We start from the raw sequence: 27,105 nt of genomic DNA on the forward strand, positions 1-27,105 counted from the left end.
TAATGTTTTAGCTCGGCTACGATCCCTCCACCCTGAGCTTCACTTTGATTTACTTGAACCATTCCCTGTTATCTGCTACTTTTCTTTTCCTCATTCTCCAAGAAGAGCCATGACTCAGAACCCAAGTTTTTCCTTGCCTTGATTCAACCTTAGTTGCTTAATATTATTGAAAAGCAGTAATGAAGTGTACTGGTTAGGCAGGTGATTCGAGATTATCTAGCAGTTCATAAGACGGCTCCTCCTGCTCTTTCTTGGGGCTGGTAGGCTGCTCTAGAGGTTCTTCTAAATCCTGCTGTGGATTTCTGATGCCGAGTTTTGTAGTTTCATGGGTGCTGCAGAATAAATAAAAATATGAAAAAATGTTTAAAGTATGTAAAGCTTAAGGATGGTCTCAACATTTTTATTATTTTATATGGGATGCAAAAGGAAATTTCTAGGTGGAAAATGGGGAGAGGAATTAGGACTTAAGAAACAACAAAATTGAAAATATTAGAAATGCTTTACTCCCTTTGATTTATATGATCTCAATGGAGGAGGTGGTGCTAATGAGTTATTTTTAAAGAGCACTAGAAAAACAGTTTTATAATTTTATGGGAAATAAAAATATACATGATTTTTCAAAAATAGTGGAAATACTTTTGACTGGTGGCATTGGAACTGGAATAGAAAAATGATGTTTCAAATTTTAGGAATCTAGACCTAATATACAATGGTTATATATGTATTTTTAAATATATTTTATTGGTTTTTTACAGAGAGGAAGGGAGAGGGATAGTTAGAAACATCAATGAGAGAGAAACATCGATCAGCTGCCTCCTGCACACCCACCACTGGGGATGTGCCTGCAACCAAGGTACATGCCCTGGACTGGAATCGAACCCGGGACCCTTCAGTCTGCCGGCCGATGCTCTATCCACTGAGCCAAACTGGTTAGGGCTACAATGGTTATATTTTATTCACAACTGCACTTCTCTCCAAATTCAAATGTGTTATCTGGAGATGTCTGGATAGTATTCTGTAAGTACAAGATAGTGATCTCAAAATATGAGTGGCTGTCCTAAAAGTTCCTGCCAGGAGCATTACAAGGGATGGCACCTGGAGGACTGCAGGGGGACGGCAGCATCGGGGATTACCTGGGACGATCATGCACGTCTAACTGCGCCTTCCACTGTGCAGCCCTGGTGCCCTGGACCTTGTTCCTCACAAAGTCTTCATCCAGCCCGGCCTGCTTCAGGGTGTCTTGATACCTTTGTTCTGCTTCTTTCCTGGCAAGGTCCTGTGGAAGGAAACTAATCTGTAACTGTCTTGTGAGTTACTTGTGAATTCTAAATTACTAGCTGAACCCATATCCTTAAAATACTGCTCACCACCACCCTCTCCCATTAGTGGGGACAAGATTTGCATAGAAATTACTTCGAGCTTTGTTTTCAAGCCTTAAAGTGCCTAGGAACTATCTGAAGATTTTGTTAAAAAGTAGACTCTTATTTGGTAGGTCTCAGATGGGGCCTGCAATTCTGTATTTCTAACAGCCCCAGGAGATGCCAGCCATTGATTAGGGAGCCACACCTTTGAGAAGCAAGGACTTAGATTTTTGAAAGACCAAGTGAGGTCTAGATGAAAATGATGGACTTAAAAACCCTTGGAGACCTAGCAATATACCACAGATCTAGAGGCTGGTGATGTTCCACCACTATGAACAATGGCTCTGGACAGCAGAAAAGACTGGATTTTCAGTCACATTAATACTAGTAAGTTAAAGATGTGCTTGCTGACACAGCCAAACTCACTGTGTGTATGGGACCTAACTCCCACTCTGATTCATGCTGAAAGCTAGACTACAGTGAAAACTCCAGGAATTGAAATTTCCCATTTTAGATGTCTTTAGAGTCCAGTCTTGGGTGAATTTAGCCCAAGTAACATGTACTATTACTACTTTGGTAGTAATCAAATGGGCCTAATTTAGAATCTTTCTGAGCTTCAAGGAAATGTTTAATACTCAGATATTAAACTTTCATGTCTAAGAACCCTTAGAAAGAAAGAAGATGACTGTTTAGTTTTACCTTTGTAACTTGTTCGAAGAGATACGGCCTCATTTGTATTCTCTTTTTCATTTCTTCCAATTCTTTCTTATACTCTTTTGCTCTTTTATGGTCATTGTTCCTGGAATTAGTAAGATTTTTAAAATCCACCTTTTTCCAATCCAGAATACCCTTCATTCCAGTTAAACAGAGTAAGTCCCATGGACATTGTAAATTCCTAACTGTGCCTGGCAAAACTCATGACTGCCATTATAGGAGCCTACCCTAGTCACTCCATTTTGCTGTTTTCAAGACCAATGATCTGCTGGATCCCAAGACACAACCCTTTGACACATGGAAGACACTGACCGGTTTTCTTTCAACTTTGCTTTGAATACCTCCTCCAGGCTTTTGTGGGGATCCATGGCTTTTGCACGCAAGGTCACGGATTTGGACATTGCTTGACACTTCTTTTTATGCATCTCCAACCACTGAGTACTCTCATGTGCTTTGTTCTTTTTTTCAAGTGAACTTCTAAAGGGAGGAGGCAAAAATAAAAAAAAATACAGATGACCAACTTGGATATATTTAAAAGCAATCTTAGTAACCTCTCTGGAAAGTTGGTGTTGTCTATGAAGGGGGGTGGGGGAGTAATTTACCTCCCTGGCATTTCAGAAAGATTAAGATTCTGGCATCAAATGCATGGGCATATGATGCCTTCCCAGCACTCTGGATACAGTGATATTCTACCCAGGAGAGTCTCACTCATTGAACTGAAAAAACGTGTGAATAAAATATCCTTACTTAAACAGCCAAACATTCAGGCTTGTTGTCTATCCTGAAACAAAATACTAATAGCTACCAGTAGCTGAGTTATGTACCTGAACCAGTGCAAACAGTCCGCAAGTGCTTTATGTCCACCATCTTGTGTAATCCTCATAACTGCCCTGTGAACTAGGAGCATTCATTGTATAGGCAAAGAGATGTAGCCTCAGACAGGGTAAGCCACTTGCCCAAAGCTACCCAGCGTACCAGTGGAAAAGCCAAGGTTAGAATCAGGATATCTGCCTTGTAAGTCTCTGCCCTTGGTGTAGACACTGCTATAAACAGTGGGCTGGAAGGTGCCCGAGTTTATGGTCCTTTGGGAATACAGATAACTAGAAATGGTCTTTTAATGCACAATTTGTAACCAACTTTTAGCACTTCGTTTGTGTAAATATTCTACAAGGTATTATGGAGAGTTCTACCAAAGGAAAAAAGTCAAGACTCCTGCATTTGGCCTGCACTCGAAGTGGACAGATTAGGAAGGAGGACATTAAAGTTTTATCTACTGCGAGGAAGCAGCTGTGGACATCCTCTACAGGTGGGCCAACCTCTGGTTCATAATATCTAATTGGCACCTCAGAATATTGCTACATTCAGCCTTGATTTAGTAGCTCTATGAAATTTGAGGGAAAGGGAAATATCCATTGGATTCTAAATACATCTCTACAATCTGTGTGGGTATTAAAGGGCCAAGTCGGTTCTGTTACTCCTCTGTGAGCTCCACAGGAAAGCACCGATATGCTGGTCCTCTGCACACTTCGTCTCAGAGGCCTAGTGGAGAAACTCTTGCTGGCTCAATGAGAACAATTCCATGACAGAGGAAGGTCAGTTAAAGAGCTAAAAATAAGGAGGCGCCTGATTCCCAACTGACTTCTGATAGTTCCCCAGGATGAATCTTGGAGAATTTCAAATATGTGCAATGGATGCTCATCTCTGTGGCAGGCTCAGCCACCTGTCATGCTTCTCTGAGTTCCTGCTCCTAATGGGTTCCTTCCTTTTTCATCTATAGGTCTTTACCAATGTTGTTGTCTGGAAGCTTCTTTCTTTCCAGCCTTTGGCTTATTCCTCTTTCTTCAGGTTTCACCTTAGACATCTATTACAAGGGTCCCCTGCCCCAGGCTTCCCAGTGCCTCCACAGTCCCCTGTATTCCCTCATCATTGCACTCACTAACAAAATAAGGTCGTTGCTTCATTGCTTTTCTGTATTTCAGATTAGGTATTAAACTATAGGTTCCATAGGTATCTCCAGCCTTAACATTCTACCTGGCACAGAGTAAGGCCCGTGAATATCTGCTGAATGATACATGTTTTCCAGCCCTAAGTGTGGAGGACCACACATATTCCTGTCCTGATCAGAGAACTTCCTTCCACGCCTTTAGCTTTCCGATAACAGGAGAGGAGGCCCAGCAGTGGGGTGGTTTCCATCATGTGGGCCACGATCCGGGCATTACGAGTCTTCTGCAGCCTGAGCACTCACCTGACTGCAGATTCCCTCTTCCTGGTGGCATCTGTGATGTGCACAGGTAGGGTGTTGGCAGAGAGGGAAGCAAGGCCACTCAGAGAATGACTCCTTGGCCGGGGAGCAGCAGGTGGCTGTGGAGAGTCCTAGAGGAAAACAAAGGCTGGTATTGGTGGGACAGCATGTGTGATTAGGTTCTATCTTAGCTGGAATCAATTTCAGTTAAGATAGAAACTAATCAGACTCAATCTTTTTTCCGGGGATTAAAGCCAAGGGTAATGAGATTTCAAGTTTAGTAATTGGGACAGACTTGGATGTCAATCCTGAAGGTTTTTTTCGTTGTTAATCCTCACCCGAGGATATTTTTCCATTGATTTTTAGACAGAGTGGAAGGAAGGTGGAGAGACAAAGAGAAACATCGATGTGAGAGAGACACATCAATTGATTGCCTCCCACACATGCCCCAACCAGGGCCCTGGGCCGGGAATCGAGCCTGCAACCAAGGTACATGCCCTTGACCAGAATAGAACCTGGGACCCTTCAGTTCAGGGGCCGACGCTCTATCCACTGAGCCAGACTGGCTGGGGCAATCCTGAAGTTTTTAATCAAATGAGAAGAGTTCTCTGGAATTGGTATAGGGACACAACAATTGATCCCAACTTTCTGCCTCCCAGACCTGCTTGAACTTATTTCTTCAATTTCTCTGGAGAGAGGGAAGGAAAAGAAGTATTCTTGTGGTCTTAAGTTTATAGGAATTGTGGATCTGTGATCTGCTTATAGCCGAACTGGTGTTTTTTAAAAAAAATTAAGATAGAAAAATGCCATGAAAAGTGCCTTCCATTGAGACGTGGCCCTCTTTGGATTTCGGGCCTCCAGGCCCTTGACCCCCCCCCCCCCCCCCCCCCCCCGCAACTGCCTGGGCTCTCACCTTCCTCCCTCCAGTGGCAGCAGCATCACAGGGCCGCCGAGTGTGACACAGGCTGGCGGTTCTCAGCAAGAAGGGCTTGCTGCGAGTCCCCTCTCGGGTGTCCCTTCTCTTTGCAGCTCTTCTCTGGAAGGCCTTGTAAAGGCCCTCATAGTCAGGGACAGCAGGATTCACCCGAGGCTGGAATCCAAAGTCAGTCTGCAGAAACCCAAGCTTTTCCTGCCAGGTTCGGGTGGCTGTGCGGAGCTGTGGGTCAGCCCTGGAACTGGAGGAGATGACGGGGGAGGAGGCCATCTTGAGCATGTCCATGGCTCTCATTTGGATGCGAATTTTCCTGAAGAGCTCAGCTTCTGTGAAGAAAAATCAGGGTGGTGATGGGTGAGAAGGGACCGAGACTCATACCAAAAGGTTTGGAGAACGTTCCCTCTTTTAAACACTAGCAGTAACGTGCTGGAACCAAATGTTAACTTTTCAGGAATTTTGTGATCCAGCTGACATCATGTGGGAAGCTTGAAATTGGCCATGATAGGCATATTTACACCACAGAAAATGGCAAACACTACAAATCGGTTTGCTTTTTTTTTTTCCTGGAGAGCTCATTAATGCTGACGAGAACACTGCCAGGTACCAATCAGGTTGCAGAATCAGCTGCCATTCACATTTACTGAGTGCTTTCTCTGGTTCCTTAAGGATGACCAGGAGGAATGGGCCAGTCACCTGCTCCCCAGGTCTCCCCTGTCTCAGAGGTAAGGCCCCACCACCCACACAACGCCCGAGCCCATTATCCAAATCATTCTTGACACTCCCTCCTTCATCTTATCAGTCACATGTTCCACCGTCTCCTCCGCTTTAACCTGTCTCCAGTCCAGTCTCTTTTCGTTGTCCCTGCTACTAATTTCATAATTTCTCAAATGAATTGTTGAAATAGCCTCCTGTTATATCAGCATCCCTGAGTCTTGCACCTCCCCCTTTAATGATCTCAACAGCAATCAGAGTGATCTTTCTGAACTTCGTATCTGATCATGAGCCACTCTACTTAAAACCCTCCAGTGGCTCCCCAGTGCCCTTGGGTGAAGTCCAAACCCTTCCCACGGCCCACAAGGCCCCAGGTCTGGCCTATACCTGCCTCTCTCCTCCCCACTCTCCCTCTTCTCTCCACCCTCTACCTTTTCACCCCTGACTGTGCTCAACTTTCTCCCACCTCCATGCTATAGCTCTGCTGGTACACTCTTCCTCCCTCTTCATCAGGTTAACACAGCTCACCCTTCAGAGTCAGCCTCAGTGCTCACTTTCTCTGGGGACCCTAACTGTTCCCACCCCTCACCACACCCTAAGTTAGGTCCTCTGTTATAAACTCCATAGGACCCTATAATCCCTGCAAATGACTCATCAGAGTTGTGGTTATTTATCTATTATCTGTCTCCCTCCCATGTCCACAAACTCCATGTCTATTTATTTACCCTAGAATAATGCGTGGGACATGGCACATGTTACTGAATGAGCAAAGAAAGCCTGAGTCTCTTATTTGAGCTGCACTTCTTGAAATGAGTACCTCACCAGGATGGGGGGGCGGGGGGCGCTTTCCTCAGAGGCAGGTGGCACCGGTCTAAGCCTGTCTTTAGGTGTCTCATTGGTTCTCTGTTCTCATATCTGTGCGGCCACAGAGGCCTTCACGTGCACTCACTGAGAGAGAGGTCAACAGGGCAAAGCTGGTGGGGAGTGCTGCAGGACATCTCCTGGTTCCTTGCTCCTTACAGGGTTCCCCCTTGTGTAAATACACCCAACCTACTCCATGGCCTGCACTGATGGCCTCTAGCAGGGCCACCTGAACAGCTCATCTCCAAGCCAGGCTAACCCCTGAGCCTGACTAAATCCCCACTGCACCCCCGGCAGGAGGCAGCAAGGTGGCCAGGTTGTCTTTACCCTGGAGTTTGTCCCCGAGAGCTGGCTCCAGAATGGACTTGGGGATCCTTCTAGCGGCAGTCTGCTTGGAGGCCTTGGCCTTAGCACTGGCGGCCAGTTCCCTCCGTTGAGCGGCTTCCTTCCGTTGCTCCTCCTTCTCCAGGAAGCTGAAGGGTTTGAAAGACGAGAGGAGCAGTTCTTTCCTCTTCTGGATCCCGGCCTGCCTTCGGGCCTCATTGCGCGCCATGATTTCCTGGTAGAGGGGCAGGTAGACATGCGCAGGCACGGGCTGTGCTCGGAACTGCCGGTGGCACTCGGCCTCCTCCTGGCCCTGCCTCTGGGCCTGCTGCCTCTCCAGCTCGAAGGAGGCAGGTGAGGCCAGCCACTGGGCCTTTTTCTGGGCCTCACGCACCGTCATCCGGAACGGCTGAGGAACAGTGATGGAGGATGCCCAGGAGCTGAGACTTCTGTGCTGGGAAGGAGGCCGGGAGCCTGTGGGTGGCTGGGACTGAACCTTGGGAATGTCGGAGGGTAGGTTGCTCAGGGAGCTGCAGCGCCTTGTGTAGCCACTCCTGGGGGAAGAAAGCAGTGTGCCTGGAGGACAGGGTGGCCAGGAGGCCTGGCTCCTCCCAGACCCTCCTCCCCACTGCTCCCCAGACCTCTCTGCCAGCAGGTTGCATCTAGCTTCTCAGCCTAACATTGCAGCCCCACAGGCCTCTAAGCCTTTCCCTTCCTCAACCAGGCCTCCCTCCTTCCCACAGGCCATCTAGCAGCCTCAGTAAGAAATCTCTTCTCAAAACTGATCCCAAAATTGCCACTTTGCACTCTAATAGTTTCATAGGGGGATAGCGCAGCGGTGCAGAGCAGGGCTTTAGAGTCAGAGCCAGAGTCAAATCCTGCTTCAAACAATTGCCAGCTGTGTGACCTTCAGCAAGGTTCTCTTGGAACCTCAATTCCTCATCTGTAAAATGGCAAAATAATATCTATTTACAGGGTGGTGGGGAGGAGAAAAATAAATATTAAAGCATACCTACATATAACAGGGCTTGGCCAAGGTAAATGTGCCCTGTTGCCATCCTCAGGGAGGTAGTGCATTTGGGAAAGGCATCAGTTTGATCGATCCCAGTGCTTCGGGTGACTAAGGGTTACCCAGAGTGATTTAGGACTGCTGGGTAGGAATCAGAACGCATGTTTGGATCCAGAAGCTGATTCTTCCGGAGCCTGGGTAAATGGCAACCTGAAAAAGTGGTCTTTGCTTTACTGAGGAAGAAACACAGTGAAGCAGCTGTTGAACTGCAGTGCCTCACCTTGGCGATGGTGGGTACTGGACCTGCGGCTTCCCCCTGCCTTTGTTCTGGAAGAAACTCTCCAGGTCCTCAGCATCTTCAGAGAGGCTCTCATCACTGTCTGGGTCAGACTGATGAAGGGATTCTGACAGGCACCACCTGGCTTTCTGCGTCAGTGCTTGCAGGGTCTCATAAAAGCTCCCAGTTGAGTCAGCAGAAGTAGAATCTGTCTCCTCCAGGCTGAGGAACTCATCAAGTTTGCCAGCCCTAGGCAAAAACAGCCCATCCCCAGACAGCTCCTCTTCTGCCTCTGTGTCTGAGGAGGATTTGGGGGGAAATACCTAAAATGAAATAGGATAGACCGGGGTCAAACTATAATTTCAAATTTATTCAAAACATAACTGTTAATTTCACTTTGAATAAGCCTCTATATATTAGGGACTGGGGATGAATGGATTAGAAAACTATGGTACATCTACACAATGGAATACTATGCTGCTGTAAAAAAGAAGGAATTCTTGCTGTAAGGCTCAGTCGACAGAATGTGGGCCTGTAGACTGAAGGATCCAAGTTCAATTCCAGTCAAGGGCACTTTCCCCAGGTTGGTTGTGGGTACATCCCCAGTAGGAGATGTGCAGGAGGCAGCTGATCGATGTTTCTCTCTCATCGATGTTTCTAACTATCTCTCTCCCTTCCTCTCTATAAAAAATCAATAAAATATATTTTTTTTAAAAAAGAAAAAAATTTAAAAAGAAAAAAAAAAGAGAAGGAATTCTTACCATTTGCAACAGCATGGATGGAACTGGAGAGCATTATGCTAAGTGAAATAAGCCAGTTAATGAAAGAAAAATACCACATGATCTCACTCATTTATGGATAATAAAGACCATTATAAAACGATGAACAAAAATAGATACAGAGGCAGAGCAGCATTGAACAGACTGTCAAACTACAGCAGGAAAGCTGGGGAGGGTTGGGGGTGGGGGTAAGAGATTAACCGAAGGACTTGTATGCATGCATATAAGCATAACCAATGGACACAAGACACTGGGGGGTAGGGGAGGCTGGGGGAAGGTTAAGGGGGGAAAAAAAAGGAGACATAAGTAATACTCTGTAATACTTTAAGCAATAAAACAAAATTTTTAAAAAAAGAATTTTTATCTAAGAAAAAAAAAAAGAAATTTCACAAATTGGTATATGGGGTGTGCTTGGGTCAATCCCAAGAAAATATACCTGCCAAGGACTCCTTGTGTTAATTGGGCTCAAATTCATAACCAGAGTGTAGCAGCCATTGTCTACAATGGTCCCTCACCCCCATGGGATGTCAGGGAAAACCTCAGCTGGAGCTGCCAGCCTCATGTACTGTGTTCCTGCCACCTGAGTTGACCTTTATAATAGAGCTCCTGGAGCTATCATTCAACCAATGGGCTGAAGACCTACCCTATCCAATTGGAGCTGTGCAACTATGTCCTCATTTGCATATTAACTGACCAATCAGAACACAAGAAGTCTGTGGTTCATTTGTATGAAAACTGATCAATCAGAGACTAGAAGGCAGACACTCCTCTGTATAAGCCAGCAGATTGTGTTTCCCAGGTTTGCAAACTGAGCTGCAACCCTTGAGTTGTTTTACTGAATAAAATCTCTCCTGGACCGCACCCAAAATTGGGGACTTCTGATGGTGTTGAATTGTGGCAGCAACCTTTGGTTGACAAAAGACGGGAAAGAGAAGCAAAGAGCTGAAATTGGGTCCCTACTTCATGCAGTGCGGTGAGCATTTACAGAGAAACTACTCTGCACCAGGCATTCTGCTCCCTCCAGGAATCCTACCCATGACCTTGGCCACACTTTGGGCCCTGCCCTATTTGGGTTTTACCAACTTTTGTCAATCTTCCTTTTCTTGCTTCCTCTGTCTACACCTTTGCTTTCCTCATATTCTAGCTGATTTCTACTGTGTCACTAGGAATGAATAATTGACAGGAGAGACAATGTGGTCTAGCTGAATGAACAATGTTCTAGAATATGGGAAACCCAACTGGGTTTAAATACTCCAGAAAATATACATTATTAGGTGATTAATCTGCTCTAGGCATTAAGCTGAGAACAGGACAAGGCCCCTACCTTCATGAAGCTAACATTCTAGTAAAGGAAGACATAAGATAAAAGATAATAATTTAGTGAAATCCATAAAACTATGAGATTATAGAGTAGCTACAGGAAGCTTTCCTTATATATGGGCTAAAAAAACCATCAGATAAAGACTATATATATTTATGTAAAGATAGAAATATATTGTGGTAGGTGTGTATGCTTGTACTATAATCAGAGTTAGGTTTATTAACTTGCTGCAGTAAACTATGGAAAATTGTAGGGAACTTGGGAGGGGCTAGCTTTTAGTAAGAGGGTGGGAGAGGGGCTTTTTCTAGGATTAGCTTGTCCTGAATAATTCTGATGAGAGTTAGGGGAAGCAGGGATCAACTCTGAGTGGATGCTGTTGTGAAGAGGGGGCAGTTTACTAAGTGGATGACTGAGCAATTTTTACTCAAAAGGTGACAAGAACAGGGTAGGGGAGGCTGGGGGAATGTCAAGGGGGGAAAAAAGGAGACATATGTAATACTCTTTGTAATACTTTAAGCAATAAAACAAAATTAAAAAATTTTTTTTAAAAAAAGTGACAAGAACAAGTGGGCTGGGTAAGTAATTGATAGGTAAGCATAACCATTTAGAAGGGGGTGTTGGTCATTTTACAGCATGGTGTGGTCCTATGAGAAACACCGTTTTCTGCTGATCTTGCTGCTGGCCTTATCTGTCTACTACGGTCTGAACTGTACTTTCTCAGACCTGGGATGATTTTCACTTCTCACTGTGGAGGAGTTCGGGATTTACACATGACTGATGGGAAGGAGCCAGCCTTGGTTAGATCTGGGGTAAGCGGTTTCTGGGTTCAAGCAAAGACCTTGAGGCAGGGACCTGAGGCAGGAACACACCACTTGGCTCCTGGAGAGGTAGTAAGAGGGCCAGTGTGAAAGGTGTGGTGGTGCCAGGATGGGACCAGACGATGACTGACTGCAGCTGGACTTGCTGATGATTTTACTGGGTTCTCTAAGGTCCAGCTCTAACACTGCGAAGATCACTAGACTGAGTCAAAGGTATGTAGGTGCTCTAGCCCTCACTCTGCTACTGAAGAGTGTGTGATCTTAGGAAGCTTCCTTTTTAAAGGACTTTATTGAGATATAATTCACATATCATGCAATACACAGAATTCACTTGTTTAAAGTGTGCAGTGGGGCCCTAGCCGGTTTGGCTCAGTGGGTAGAGCGTCGGCCTGCGGACTGAAGGGTCCCGGGTTCAATTCCAGTCAGGGGCATGTACCTTGGCTGCGGGCACATCCCCAGTGGGAGGTGTGCGGGAGGCGGCTGATCGATGTTTCTCTCCCATCAATGTTTCTAACTCTCTATCGCTCTCCCTTCCTCTCTGTAAAAAAATCAATAAAATAAATTTTAAAAATAAAAATAAATAAAGAGTGCAGTGGGTTTTAGTATATTCACAGTTGTGCAACCGCCACCAGTTTTACATGTTAGTCACTCTAAAAAGAAGCCCCATACCATTTAGCAGTCACTCCCTGTTTCCCCCAACCTTCCCAACCCTTCCCCACCTCACTTCCCAGCTCACCCCTCATCCTTCCCGCCAGCCCTAAGCAACCACCATTCTACTTTCTGTTTATATGGATTTGGGGGCAAATTTCTTAATCTCTGTGCCACGGTTTTCTCTTCTACAAAATGGAGACAACAATCCACGACAGCCCTAGGGTAGCTGAGAGGATAAAGCGAAAACTGAGGGCCATTGCACGGTTCTGCGAAGAGCCTGACATAGGGCTCATGGGTTCAGGCACTGCTAAACGCGACCAATTTTAATCCCACGCCCCTCGGGACCACGCCCCTACGTCTGTCTCCAAGGCAACGTCAAACACTTTCCTCTCCTAGGCACTCCTTTCCGGGGCCCAGACCTGATTTCCCCCTCTGTTTTCTTCCTCACCTGAAGGCTCCGAGCGCCGCCCGAGGCTCCCGCACGCTTCCCCACAGTCATCTTCTCAGTGGGGCAGAGACAGCAGCGGTGACTGCGGTGGCGGTGCTACCTACGCGACACCAGCGGTGACTGCGGTGGCGGTGCTACCTACGCAAGCCAAGTCCCGCCCCTTTCTAGACCTGTGCTCTGATTGGCTCCCAGGCGGATGCTTGAACCAGTCCCCCACCAGGGAGCCTCTAATCCATCCCGCCCAACGAGGCAAAACTTGTTCTCCGATTGGCTATTCCCTTTCACCTCCTATTTCCGGTTCTGAGGCCGCAAGGCTGAGGCGGCAAGTGATTGGAGGGCTCTGCTCTGGAAGTGCTACCCAAGGCGGGCCTAGCGGGGTGCCGAGGAGGGAGCGGGTCTGCACCATGGCGGCTCTGTTGGCTGGGAGCCGGGTCGGGGCTGCACGTGCGGCTGCCCGCAGAGGCCCGCTAGTCTCCTGTCGGAGGTGGGCCGGCGCCCCGGCAGACACCGTGTACGATGTGGTGGTGTCAGGTGGAGGCCTGGTGGGCGCCGCCATGGCCTGTGCCTTGGGTAAGCGCATCTCCAAGGCCAGCCGTGTGGGGGAGAGGGGCCGTGGAGCGGTGGGGACCCTGGGAGTTCTGGCACTGTTTTCCCAAAGTCTGAGCGTTCCGGATCTTGTGGCCCTCTCCCCTCCCCAGAGGATCCCCGGGGCCCCAGGGCCAGCGTTTGGTTCTTCGGGTGCCGAAGGGTCAAAAGTGGGAGGTTCCTTAGGAGTCCTTCCAACCTGAAGGGAAACACACTGAGTGGCCAGATTGTTATGACCACCCCATCAGTACCATGAAGTGAATTAGTTATGCAAGTAATAATAATAATAATAAAACCTTGAGAGTATTTGCTTAGGGAGTTTTCAATGTTCAGTATTTTTGGAAGTACTGATGGGGTGGTCATAATAATCTGGCCACTCAGTGTAGACCTGCTCAGAGTTATTTAGCTATGGGCGAAACTGGAAGCAGCCAGGCATTGTTGCATTGGGCTAGGTGTTTTCTCCCTCCCCTTCCCCCTCCCCCTCTTTCCTTTCTTTCCTCTTTCTCTGTGTGTGTGTGTGTGTTAACAGCTTCATTGAAATATAATTTGCATACCATACATTTCACCCATTTGCCACTATTTTATTTATTGACGGATTTGAGAGAGAGAGAAACATGGATTTGTTGTCCCGCTTATTTTTGCATTTATTGGTTGATTGTTGTTTGGATGGAACCGCAATCTTGGTGGATGGGACATTGTAACACACTGAGCTACGGGGCCAGAGTTAAAGTCCACCCATTTGAAGCATACAATTTAATGTGCGTGTTTTTTTGTATACTCACAGAACTGTGCAGCCATCACGACACATTTTGGAACATGTTTATTACCTCCAAAAGAAATCTGAACTCATTGGCAGCCACTGCCCATTTCCCCCCAATCTTAGCTCTAGGCCAGTGATTTTCAATGGCTTTCATCTCATGGCACACATAAACTAATTACTGAAATTCCGTGGCGCACCAAAACATGTATTTTTTGCCGATCTGACAAAAAATAGGTATAAATAGTTATAATTTTGATTCATTCACACTGATGGCTATTGTGTTGGCAGTTGCCATTTTTGAATTTGACAAGGGAAAGAGGTCAGTGCCCCTGACTAGTCAGGGATTGCATGTTTTAAAAATTCCTGCAGCACCACTGGTTGCAAATCACTGCTCTAGGCAACCACTCATGTATTTTTCTGTCTGTAGATTTGCTTTCACTGGACATTTCCATCTACATGAAATCTACTTAGTGTTCTCAAGGTTCATGTGCCAATACTTCATTCATTTTATGGCTGAGTAATATTCCATTGTGTGGATATAATACATTTTGTTCATTCATTCATTAAGTGATGGATGATTTTGTGTATACGCTTTTGTGTAAACATATTTTTGGTTATCTTAAATAGATTCCTAGGAGTGGAATTGCTGGGTCATATGGCAATTCAGCCAAACAGTGTTCCAAACTGGTTGCACCATTTTACATTCCTCCCAGCAATATAGGAGTGGTCCAGTTTTTCTACATCCTGGACACTTGTTAATGTTCTTTTGTTTTTAGTCATTCCATTGGGTGTGAAGTGGTATCTCCTGGTTTTGAGTTGCATCTCCATAAAGACGAGTGGTGGTGAACATCCTTTCATATGCTTATTGGTCATTTGTATATCTTTTGGGGAAATGCCTGTTACAGTTTTTGCCCATTTGAACTATTTGTCTTTATTTTTGAGTTGTAAGAGTTTTTCATGAATTCTCAGTACACATCCCTTGTCAGATAAATGATTTGCAAATATTTTCTCCCATTTTGTGGGTTGTCTTTTCACTTTCTTGATGGTGTCCTTTGAAGCCCAAAAGTTTTTTACTTTTTATTTTTTGTTCCTTACCTGAGGATATTTTTTCCATTGATTTTTAGAGAGAGTGGAAGGGAGGGGGAAAGACAGAGAGAGAAACATCGATGTGAGAGAGACATTGATTGGTTGCCTCCTGCACACAGACCGACTGGGAATGAGGATCCAGCCTGCAATCCAGGTACATGCCCTTGACTGGAATTGAACCCCCAACCCTCAGTCTGCAGGCCAACACTCTAACCACTGAGCCAAACCGGCTAGCGTCAAAAGTTTTTAATTTTGATGAAATTGAACTTACCAGTCTTTCACCACTTATGTTTTTGGTATCATATCTAAGAAATCATTACCTAACCCAAAGTCATGAAGATTCACTCCTATGCTTTCTTTTGAGAGTTTTATAGTTTTAGCTCTTACATTTAAGCCTATCATCTACTTTGAGTTAAACTTTGTGTATAAGGTGAGGTAAGAACTTTGCTTTCATATTTATAGTTTTGGCTGCTTCACTACCCTGTGAGGTAGATATTACTTTCATATCTTATCTGAGAAAAGTTGCCTGGCAAAGGTTAAGTAAGGACCAGAGTCTCATAACCAGGCACTAGGAGAATCTGAATTCAAACCCAGGCTACCAAACTCAGGAAAGTTTGCTTTTAACAACTGTACAGTGACTTTCAGAAATTAGGTTTGATTTTTCTGGCCTCACAAAGATCACTAATAGTGTTTGTTGACTTGAGAATTAGAGTGTGGTTCCCCTTCTAGGAAACTGGTGGGAAACAATGCTATGTATAAGCTGATGGGCTTGAGTCTCAAAGTAATTATAGAAAACATAGTTATCAATTATTAAGCACTTGCTATGGATAGGCATATTTTAAAGTATTCTACATACATTTTTATTTAATCTTCATAATAATCTTGATTGTCGATTGTGCAGGTAAGGAAGTTAAAGCTCAAGAAAACTTAAGTAATTTGCACTCAAAAGCCAGTAATTAGGAAAAGCAAAGATTTTTGTGTATATACCCTTTCTCCCTGACAGCTATTTTGGTTGTACCTATTGATAAATGGATTAAAATAGTGGTTCTCAGGTGCATTTAAGAATCACCTGGGTTGTTTTGTTTTGCTTTGGTTTTGGGTTTTGAAAAACTAAGACAGGCACATATATAAAATTCAAAAGGAATTTTGAAATACAAAGGGTATTGGATATAGATTTTATTTTTTTTATATATAAGCCTAAGCAACCGTTTGACTGTTCAACCGGTTGCTATGACGTGCACTTATCACCAGGGGGCAGACGCTCAATGCAGGCGCTGCCCCCTGGTGGTCAGTGCGCTCCCACAGCGGGAGCACCGCTCAGCTGACCAAGGGGTGCCAGATGCAGAGCTCATGGCTGGCCGCCACAGCCTGGAGACCGCAGCAGAGTGGCCGTGAGCCTACTGAGGGGTGGCAGCAGGCACAGTGGTGCAGGGATGAGCAGGAGCGGCAGACAGCGTTGGACTGCCAGTTTAGGCCCGATCCCCGCAGGCCATGCCGAGGGACCCCTCTCCTCCCCCACAAGTCCGTACACCGAACCTCTACTAAAGCATATCAAGTAAGACTTCATTTTTTATTGTTAGCCACCCAGTTCTCTTCGAGGACAATCATTGTTACCCGTTTGTGGGGGATACTTTAGAAATGAGGGTTCAGATTTCTACCTCCAGTAACTGATTCAGTTTGCCCAGGTGAGGCCCTTTATTAACATGTGTCTCTGGGGATGGATGCAGATCTGAGGACCACACTTTGAGAATGGGAAACACTGGGAAGTGCTTAATTGTCTTGTAATAACTTTACCTCTTAACTTTTGTACCATGTTATACACCTTTCATAGGCAGGTGCAGTGGGGGGTGTTTTCTCCTGTTGAGTCAGGTGAACTACCTGCTTGGGATTTTGTGTGTGCTAATGTCTCCCCTTGATCGTCATGGCATGTATCCCAAAGAAAATGCCTTGTCAGTAGTTATATCCTGACTGACCTTACTTTATAGTTCTACACCCATTTGATTTTAGATAGATGGCTCTTCATCTTGTATCAGTCAGTTTATGTTTTCCTTGATTTTTCTTCAAACTCCAATTTCTGTTCTAGGCTTGAAATATCTGTATTTCCCTTTTACATTGTTATTTGTAAACTTGTAAATTCTCTAATATTTTTTGACAAATGAGTTTTCTAAAATGTTACATTAAATAGCTAAAAAATAAAGTATTAAACTTGGCTATATCTTATAATGTGTTTGGAAATCTAATTCTTTTCCTGTTAGTTTCCTGGTCTCTTGTTTAACAAAAATCTCTGTGAAGACATTATCTTTGTACTTTATGGATTGAGGAGATAACAGCATTTGCTGCTGGGGATATTAATATAAGGGGGGAAAAATTCCTGTCCCCTAGGAGTTTAGAATCTAGCATAGGAGAAAGATTTGTAAATAACTGATCAAAGGAGGAATGAGATGAAGCTCTCCTAGAGGAACGGGGTGGGGAGAGGTGGTCGGGCAATTCTATCACATATTTTTCTCCTTTATTGGCAGCAGCAACTCACTGCATGTTTTTCCCCTGTGTCTTTTTCTGAGACACTGGAGGGACTGTAATGTGCTACAGACACCCAGTGATGGAGTCCCCAAGTACCCCCCCCCTTTTTATTTTAAATAATTTTTTATTGATTTCAGAGAGGAAGGGAGAGGGAGAGAGAGGTAGAAACATCAATGATGAGAGAGAATCATTGATTGGCTGCCTCCTGTACACCCCACATTGTGGATGGAGCCTGCAACCTGGGCATGTGCCCTAACCGGCAATCAAACCCTAGCCTCCTGGTTCATAGGTCGACGCTCGACCACTGAGCCACCCCAGCTGGGCCCAAGTTCCCTTTTTACTTCCTCTGCAATGTTTTAGGATCAGATTTGTAGGCACAACTGATGTATTTTTGGCCCCCTTTTACAGACTAGTTCTTTATCCTTGAGTTAATCTTGATGCCACAATGAATTTTGCTTATTAACTACATTTTTTCTGTTGAACAGGATTTGTAATTTTCAGTGATGTTATTCTTTGAGGATTAGAAATATCTGGTGTCTAAATACTACCTTACGGCAGTTGGCAGGGTGGCTCATGGCTGAAATGGTGGTCTATGTTATTGCTTAGGACTCTGCATGGTGTTTCCTCTTTGTGTGCTTTGTAAGAAATTTGTACCTAAGGGTTCAGGAATTAATTGTTGCTTCTCTTGGCAATGAAAAAATAAATTCTGATTTTCCTAAAATGATATAAAATTTTGCCTGTTTTTTTTTTTTGTTTGTTTGTTTTTTTAGGATATGATATTCACTTTCATGATAAGAAAATCCTGTTGCTAGAAGCAGGTCCAAAGAAAGTATTGGAGAAATTGCCAGAAACTTACAGCAACAGGGTCAGCTCCATTTCCCCTGGCTCTGCAACTCTTCTCAGCAGTGAGTAGAACATCCTCTCTCATAGAACCAATCTCCTGTCTCTCTCGGCTCCCCGGGGTGTCCCAGAGCATCTGGGCGGAGGGAGCTCACTGAGGCGGGTGGGAGAGAGGGGTGTGGTTGGAGTCTGGCATGTAGTTGAAGACGAGGACCTCTGAAATTGTTAATGTGCCAATTCCCAGTCTGAAGAAGACATCCTTGGGACATGTGGGTCCATCGCATAGACTTCATTTGTGATGTGGGGTCATTATAAATGGGTGGAACTAAAACTATATGAACTAACTATGAGCATTCACTTCCAGTAGCCCCACCCTCTTCATTCCCAGAGTCCGCCCTGTAGGAAGCTAGGGAGCCTGTGTAATAAATGCTGTTGGGGTGAAGATGGATGTGTGCACACAGGACCAGCTGTCAGCAAATTGTCTTTAGGTCTCTGCCAAATGTTATTCCCTCAGACTATCCTGTCTGGAACCACCTTATCTAAAATAGACTCTTGTATCACTCTCTAGCCCCTTATATTGCTTTATTTTTCTTCATAACACTACCACCTGACATTATATTATGTATTTGTTTTTTACTACAAATAATACATTAGAATGTTAGCTACAGAAAGGTGGGGACTTTGTCCATTTGGTTTCCACTTTTTGCTCAGTACCTAGAAATGTATTTGTCACATTTTAGGTGCTCTGTAAATATTTCCTCAATGTTGAATCTCTTCAGTGCCATGGAGATCAACAAAAAGTAGTCTTTATTCAGAGAGTTTGTAACTTCAATAGGATGGCAAAGAAAAAAGAACAGTATGGCTTAGATTTCCTTATTCGTTTCCCCTACTTTACAATGTGATTTGACCTGTTGATCATGAAAGCTGGTCTTTTTCATACTGTGTAATCTGAACTGGGGAACAGAGTAGCGTAGCTCCTGCCATCAAACAGGATAGAAGGGGAGAGTATTTCTCTATTATGGAGAACACTGAGAACAACCTCTAACAGCAAGATGGAGGGACACAGGGGAGCCCAGGAAGGATGCTCTGCTCTCTACATAGATCCTTTCTTTTGTAGGTTTCGGTGCCTGGGACCACATCTGCAACATGAGATACAGAGCCTTTCGGCGAATGCAGGTGCTTCCTTTATCATTCTTGGCAAGATACCTTGGTCTGTCTTGTGTTAAGATATTAGAGTCCACATTCTCCAGGTTTTCTGAGAATGTGGCAAGAATCAATGTCCACACTCCGTCTAAGAAAGTGGGGCAAAGCATTCCCAAGAGAATTTTCTTCTCCTTATGTCCTGCCAGAGGGGTTGACAGTGTGTGATTATTCTGCTCTGTCACTCGGGAAAGCAGTAATGTTTCCCTTTCCTTGGGTTGTCATGCAGACGTTCCCTTTGTGTTGCCAGGTGTGGGACGCCTGCTCAGAGGCCCTGATCATGTTCGACAAGGATAACCTGGATGACATGGGCTATATAGTGGAGAACGACGTCATCATGCATGCCCTCACGAAGCAGCTGGAGGCTGTGTCAGGTGAGGCCCCACCTCTCCATCGCCCTTTCATTCTCTCGAAGGTGAACCTCTTTAGAGTTATTCTAGGGCTCGTTGGAAGAAAGGATCCCTTTTACAAATACTGAATGTGCACCATAAACAAACATTCTGATACTTAGGGTTTTTCTTTTACAGTTTTATCCAGGTATAATTTACATACCAAAAAAATTTACCCATTTTAAGTGTACAATTCAATGATTTTATTATTTATAGAGTTATGCCACCATCATCACATGATTTTAGAATATTTCCATTACCTCAGAGGAAACCTGGAGGTCATTCATAATATTCCCCAATCCAACCCCCAGCCCCTGGCACCACTACTCTACTTTCTGTCTTTTGGGATTTGCCTGTTCTGGACATTTCATAGAGTTAGGCTCATAAAATATGTATTCTTTGGTGTCTGACTTCTCCTATTGAATGTATTTTTGAGATGTATTCATGTTGTAACATGTGTCAGTACTTTATTCTTTTTTATTGCCAGTTGTATTCCCTTGTATGTGCCCTGACCAGGGATCAAACCCATAAACTTGGCATATTGTGAGGATGCTCTAACCAACTGAGCTACTCGGCCAGGGCTCCTACCCCCCCCCCCCCTTTTTTTTAAAAATAGCTATCCTAGTGACTATGGAATGGTATCTCATTATAGTTTGGATCGTATTTCCCTGATGACTAATAATATTGAGTGTCTTTTCATGTGCTTTTTGGTCATTTGTTTGTCTTTGGAGAAAGGTGTATTCAGAATCTTTTGCCCATTTAAAAACTGGATTATTTGTCTTTTTGTGAATTATAGGAGTTCTTTTTTAATTTAAAAAAAAATTGATTTCAGAGAGGAAGAGAGAGCTAGAAACATCAGTGATGAGAGAGAATCATTGATCGGCTGCCTCCTGTATACTCCCCACTGGGGATTGAACCCGCAACCCTGGCATGTGCCCTGATCATGAATCGAACCGTGACCTCTTGGTTCATAGGTCGACTTTCAACCCCTGATCTATATCGGCCAGGCCAGAGTTCTTTATGTATTCTGAATATAAATTCCTTATTCAGTATATGATTTGCAAGTATTTCAGGGTTATTCTAAAGAGAAAAAATTGGAAGCAACCTGAAATGCTTTTGGTATGGGTAGTAGTTCACCCATGTAATGAGCTTCTGTGCATCTTTTAAAGATAATTTAGACCTAATATTTAGTAACTTAGAAACATGTCCCACAGTCGATTGGTGAAAAATATTACATGTCACATGATCCCACTTGTGTGTGTGAGGGTGTGCATGCCACATAAACATGTATGGAAATTGTTTGGTAAGCTCTATGGCAAAGCCTTAACTGTAGTTGTCTCTGAGTGGCATGATTGAGGGTAGTTCCCCCCACCCCCCTTTTAAACTTTTCTTTTGTTCAGACTTTTACAGTGAGCATATCATTTTTATGGTCAGAGAAGTAAAATGATTTCCAGGGGGAAGAAAAATGTTATGAAATCTAGAAGTTTGAGCCCGTGGCATTTCCATGCTGTTTACTCTGAAAGCACACATGGGCTCATTTAAGCGTCGAGTGAACTGGAGGAGCAGGAGGGGAAGAGTGCCTGCTGTAGGCTGATAATTCACTGAGAGATTGATTTTTTACACTGATTCATCCCTGTGGTTTTGTTGTTTATCAGCTCTCAGACGACAGCACCAGTCACATGAGGTTTTTTTTCGATCTTTTCTTGTTTAGGAGTAAAGGACAAGAGATAGCTGTCCTGGGACCTTGCTTTAGGTTTAGTTATGGCTTTTCTTCAAGCCTGTGTGGGCTGTCTTCCTAATGTTTTGTGTTTTCTCTTCTGACCTCCCTAGACCGAGTGACTGTTCTCTACCGGAGCAAAGCAGTCGGCTATACCTGGCCTTCTCCAATTTCCATGGCAGACTCCAGCCCTTGGGTTCATATTACCCTAGGTGATGGCAGCACCCTCCAGACCAAATTGTTGGTAGTTAAAGATTCTTATTTCGCCAGGGGTCTTGCATAGCCACATTGTAGCCTCAATTCTAGGGCCTCTAGTTTTCCATCTAAGCTACAGTTGATGTTAATTTTAGGCTAAGCTTTTGGTTATAAGGACCAGTACCCAGTAAGCCAGCTCCAGTTAAGATGGTCTTGTTGTAAATCCTGTACAGGACCAAATCTCCTGGACCATCTTAGGTCATGAAATAAGGACAGCTGGCCTCACAGACAGGAACCAGAGTATCAGAAATTGAGGCTGTTCTTTCCCTCCCAGGAGTCCTGTAAGTCATCTCCTTGTGTCTTATATTTTTCCTCTCTCTGCTCATCAGCTCTCCCTTTTCCATGGCAGCCCTCCCTCACCTGACATCAGGACTGTTCAGCTCTGGTGCCTGCCTATTGCTTTCTAGTCCAAATAGCAAGGGAATCTGGCTGGGTTTAACCTGTGGCTGGCACCTCGTGGGTCAGATGTCCAGCTTTGGTCTGACCCCAGCTGAGGCCGGGGTCACATATGTAGAGCCACCCCTTTAGAGCTGTGAGAGGCAGGCATGATAAAAAGTTGTCTGCCATAGATGGGCTTGCCAGCAGTTAGAACTAGAGAAATCTTTAGGAGGCAGAGACAAACTTCTGGAGCAGTTTCATTTACTCAAAGATTGTAAGACTGAGCAGGCTCTTGTCTCTGTGCAGATTGGTGCAGATGGTCACAACTCAGGAGTACGGCAAGCTGCTGGAATCCAGAATGTCAGCTGGGACTACGACCAGTCTGCTGTTGTGGCTACTCTGCATTTATCGGAGGTAAGATCCTGAGCCCAGCCCTGGCCAGTGTGGTTCAGTTGGTTGGAACATTGTCCTGTGTACCGAAAGAGGGCAGGTTCGATTCCAGTCAGGGTGCATGCCTAGGTTGTGGGTTTGATCCCTAGTTGGGGCACATATAAGAGGCAACCGATTGATGTTTCTTTCTCACATGGATGTTTTCCTGTCCCTTTCTCTCTCCCTTCTTCTCCCTCTAAAATCAATAAACATATCCCCAGGTGAGGATTAAAAAAAAATAATAATAAGACCCTGAGCCCACCATCTGGGGACCCTGCTGGTGTTTTATGTGTGTACTTCTCACAGCCGGTCTCCTTTCTATTACAGGTCACAGAAAACAATGTAGCTTGGCAGAGATTTCTTCCCTCAGGGCCCATCGCTCTGCTCCCGGTAAGAAGTCTGTCTGGCTAGTCTGCTTAAACACATCCAGCCTCCCTTTTAGGACTTCATCTTCTCTCAGCCATTTTCAGGTTCCAAGTGAAGTATCTCCAGGCTAGCTTCGTTTCTCCTTCATACCTTTATGCTTGATAGTGCCCAAGAACAGAAGTTTTAGCTCTCAGTATTGATGGTGTTCTTTTGAGACAGCTCTCAGACACCTTGAGTTCCTTGGTCTGGTCCACATCCCATGAGCATGCAGCAGAGCTGGTCAGCATGGACGAGGAGAACTTTGTGGATGCCATTAACTCCGCCTTTGTGAGTATCAACTTGTCTGCCTGATGAGGTGTTGCAGGGGTAGATACAGAAAGGCAGTTTGAGTAGGAAAAAGAAGTAACCAACCAGCTGCCCTTTTGTAACTGAAAGGCTTGGTCTGGATGATGTGGAGGAGGGCATTCAGGGAAATCCAAACAATAGGAATCAGTAACTTGTGTGCTCTTTTGAGGGTCATGGGCTGCTGTTATGCTGATTGAACAGCTGCCTGGGTGGAAGTTAGCACTGGCCTCTTTTGAAGCTGTAATTCTTAGGTAATCTTGGGAAGCTCTACTGGGTCCCAGGTACCTGAACCTTTGAAGCCTAATGCATCAGAATGTTTTGGAGAGGGGTTAATCACATTTCAGTGGGGGTCTTAAAAGTTTTAGACCAGAGGTGGGGAATGTCAGGCCCATGGGCCATGTAAGGCCTGCAAAATCATTTGGTCTGGCCCTGCCAAGGCATATGGGGTGAGTTAGTTAATGTTTGACCAAATATAGCAGGCTAATTTCTAAACTGATAATTTTGTATGGTCCTTGAATGACGTTATAAATATCCAAATGGCCCCTGGCAGATAAAGGGTTCCCCACCCTTGCTTTAGACAGACATAGGTTCAATACTGGTACTAACTATAAATCTCCTGAAAAATGGAAATACTATCACCAACCTCTGAGAGGTTAATAATAATAAAAGTCTAAAGACTTAAGATGGGAGACTTTATGTAAAATGCTTGCAGCATACCTCATACATTATAGGTGCTCAAATAGTAATGATTCTGGAGTAATATGGCTTTTAGATATGGCACATTATTTCTGAAGTTTAAATGCTACATTTATCTAAATTCACTAATATGATAATTGGTAACATTTATCGAGCGCTTACTATGTGCCAGGTACAGGGGAAGAGTTTTACCTGCATGTATGTATTTAAATCAGTGACTCTCTGAGGTAGGTACTGTTAACATGCTCATTTAGAGATAGGTAACATGCCCAAGATCCTACCTCTTGTGCAAAGCTGGGTTCTCAAATGAGGCTTTCCCTCAAGTCTGTGGTTTGTTTGTTTTTTTTAAATATATTTTATTGATTTTTTTACAGAGAGGAAGGGAGAGGGATAGAGAGTTAGAAACATCGATCAGCTGCCTCCTGCACACTCCCTACTGGGGATGTGCCTGCAACCAAGGTACATGCCCTACACCAGAATTGAACCTGGGACCCCTGAGTCCGCAGGCCGATGCTCTATCCACTGAGCCAAACAGGTTAGGGCAAGTCTGTGGTTTTAACTACCAAACTCCACTACTTCACTAATAATTCACACCAAAGAACTTAAGTTTCACTGCTCTATGGTAGTAACAGTAAAAGGAACTAAACATACTGAAGTGGCTTCCAAGATAACTGCAAACCCCCCCCACCCCCCCCAGGCCATATAGCATATACTAGTATTCCTGGCACAGGACTCTGTAGGACATTCATTTAGCTACTAGAGGCTCGGTGCACAAAATTCATGTACTTGGGGGGGGGGGGGTTATGGTGGGAGAGGGTCCCTCAGCACCCTCTTGCAGTCTGGAACCCCTCACTCCTTATCGCCCGCCTGCTCGCTGCTCCTTACCTCTTGGCTCGCTGCTCCTTAGCGCTGCTGTGGAGATAGGAGAGGCTCCCACCACTGCCGCTGCGCTCGCCAGCTGTGAGCCCGGCTTCTGGCTGAGCAGCACTCCCCCTGTGGAAGTGCACTGACCACCAGGGGGCAGCTCCTGCATTGAGCATCTGCCCCCTGGTGGTCAGTGCACATCATAGTGACTGGTCGTTCTGGTCATTCCGCCGTAATGGTCGCTTAGGCTTTTATTATATAGATAATTACAAGTGCCTTCTACATAAAAGGGTCTGGTGATAGACACAGTCCCTGCTTTTCGGGCAGCTCATAGTCAAGTGAAGAGAAAGGTACATAAATGACAATTTCAGAACAGTGGTAGAATATGCATAGGATGCTATGGGAACAAAGAGGTGAGCACACACAGGCGAGTTTGGAAGCTTTATAAAAAGAGCTGACAGCCTTGGGTGCTCTGAGGTGAAATCCTGGTGAAGTCTAAGTGGGAGGACATTCTAAGCAGAGGGGCGTGTCAGAGGCAAGAGGATGTTGTAGAATGAGCTACATTGTGGCTGGTGCAGGTTATTGAGGTTGGGGCTTAGCAATTTGGCTTGATCCTACAACCTGGAATCTGTGTTTTGCCTTTATTGGAGGGACTTGTCACTTGAGGGTCTAGATTATTTTAGGCATGTTAGGTACCATTGCCCTTGGCTTTGGTTATAAAAAGAGTTTCCTTGTTTAATTTTTAATCCCCTGCTAGTCACTGATGAAATTTCACTTTTGTTTTGTGGCTGATGCTACTCAGTGGAGTGATGCTAACCACACAGACTTCGTTGACTCGGCCAGCACCATGCTGCACTACGCTGTTGCCTTTCTGAAGCCCACTAAGGTCTCAGCTCGCCAGCTGCCGCCAAGTGTAGCCAAGGTGGACGCCAAAAGCCGAGTACTGTTTCCTCTTGGGTTGGGACATGCTGCTGAGTACGTCCGGCCTCGGCTGGCGCTCATCGGGTAAGATAATGGCAGAGCAGAGCTATTCCCTTCTCACTCTGCTGCTGGAGGCCACACCTAAACTCTGCTTCATTTGCAGGGATGCAGCCCACAGAGTCCATCCACTGGCAGGACAAGGTGTCAACATGGGCTTTGGGGATATCTCCAGCTTGGTCCATCACCTTAGAACTGCAGCCTTTGATGGGAAAGACTTGGGTAAGGATTCTGGTACCTTAAAGAAGTATCCAGGGGTCATGTAGTTAGGGAAAATCAGGACCCCTGAATGCCCCTCAGTAGCCAGATGTGGTGGACGTAAGTGTGTGCGCTTTTCTTGGAAAGAAAACTTCACTATGGGATTAGGGTGTAACTTTCCTTTTTTCCTCCAGGCTCCATGAGCCACCTCACAGGTTATGAGACAGACCGACAACGTCACAACACTGCTCTTCTGGCTGCTACTGACCTGCTAAAAAGGCTCTATTCCACCAGTGCTACCCCTCTTGTGCTGCTCAGGACGTGGGGCTTGCAGGCCACAAATGCAGTGTCTCCACTCAAAGTAAGAGGTCGCTCATGGCTCTCAGAGTCTTGGTCACCGAGGAATGACTTTGCCAATGACTTAGTTAATTTGAATTAATTTTCTTGGCTGTAAAATTATCCTTTATATTTCTCCAACAATAATGAGCAAAAAAGACCTTGCTGGCTTGTTGGTGCTAGGGCCTACCTAAGCAGTAATTTTATACAGGATAAGGAAGGGCTTAAAATAGCAAGTAGGGGCTTTCAAAGATAAAGATGCTTCAACTCCTTCTGCTGCTTGGTCAGCTTTTTCTACTGAGAAACATCCATTGAAAGGCACTTTGGAGGGACTCTTGTGAAGAGTCTCTATCTGGGACTTTTGCTGAGTTTTTGCTTTAATCACTTTGGATACTTGAAAGTATTTTCTTCACCCGCCCTCACAATGTCAGAGTATCACTCACTTTGTTTCATTTCTCTTTAGGAACAGATTATGGCCTTTGCAAGCAAATGAATGCTCCTCTTCTGCAGATTATATTGAAGGAAAATAAACATCTTTTCCCAAGGCCATCAGACAGATTCAAGATTTAATTTAATAAACTGACTTTATATTAGCATTCTCTAGTTTTTCTCCTTTATTTAAGGCATCTGTGGAACCCAAATAATGAGTGATAATTTGCTGTGGGGAGGGGTATATAAACCACACCAAGAAAAACCCCAAAGGAAGACTATTA

At 44.8% G+C, this 27,105-nt stretch overlaps 2 protein-coding genes across 6 annotated transcripts; one reads left to right on the forward strand and one right to left on the reverse strand.

Moving 5' to 3' along the window:
- Window positions 1-189: 189 nt before the first annotated feature.
- Window positions 190-12,534, reverse strand: FAM161B (family with sequence similarity 161 member B). 2 transcript variants are annotated; one of them, XM_006097640.3, is made up of 9 exons: window positions 12,451-12,534; window positions 8,437-8,756; window positions 7,151-7,701; window positions 5,231-5,577; window positions 4,321-4,448; window positions 2,388-2,552; window positions 2,061-2,160; window positions 1,134-1,276; window positions 190-332 (listed from the first exon to the last, which is right to left on the reverse strand). In XM_006097640.3, exons 1-9 carry the CDS (start codon window positions 12,499-12,501, stop codon window positions 194-196), a joined length of 1,944 nt encoding a protein of 647 aa, XP_006097702.1. In that variant the 5' UTR covers window positions 12,502-12,534; the 3' UTR covers window positions 190-193. The 2 variants fall into 2 exon arrangements, with proteins under 2 accessions (XP_006097702.1, XP_023617105.1); XM_023761337.1 differs by lacking the exon at window positions 2,388-2,552 and having other exon boundaries at window positions 12,451-12,522.
- Window positions 12,535-12,783: 249 nt separating this feature from the next.
- Window positions 12,784-26,988, forward strand: COQ6 (coenzyme Q6, monooxygenase). Of its 4 annotated transcripts, none has more exons than XM_006097641.3 (12): window positions 12,784-13,020; window positions 18,172-18,306; window positions 19,359-19,417; window positions 19,692-19,815; window positions 21,661-21,791; window positions 22,487-22,594; window positions 22,937-22,999; window positions 23,195-23,302; window positions 25,683-25,885; window positions 25,965-26,080; window positions 26,251-26,417; window positions 26,856-26,988. In XM_006097641.3, exons 1-12 carry the CDS (start codon window positions 12,855-12,857, stop codon window positions 26,883-26,885), a joined length of 1,410 nt encoding a protein of 469 aa, XP_006097703.1. In that variant the 5' UTR covers window positions 12,784-12,854; the 3' UTR covers window positions 26,886-26,988. The 4 variants fall into 4 exon arrangements, with proteins under 4 accessions (XP_006097703.1, XP_023617101.1, XP_023617100.1 ...); XM_014463374.2 differs by having other exon boundaries at window positions 12,790-13,020; window positions 23,141-23,302; XM_023761332.1 differs by lacking the exon at window positions 23,195-23,302 and having other exon boundaries at window positions 12,789-13,020.
- The last annotated feature ends 117 nt before the right edge of the window (window positions 26,989-27,105 follow it).

This window comes from Myotis lucifugus, unplaced genomic scaffold (assembly GCF_000147115.1).
Source record: "Myotis lucifugus unplaced genomic scaffold, Myoluc2.0 scaffold_207, whole genome shotgun sequence".
Taxonomy (NCBI): Eukaryota; Metazoa; Chordata; class Mammalia; order Chiroptera; family Vespertilionidae; genus Myotis; species Myotis lucifugus.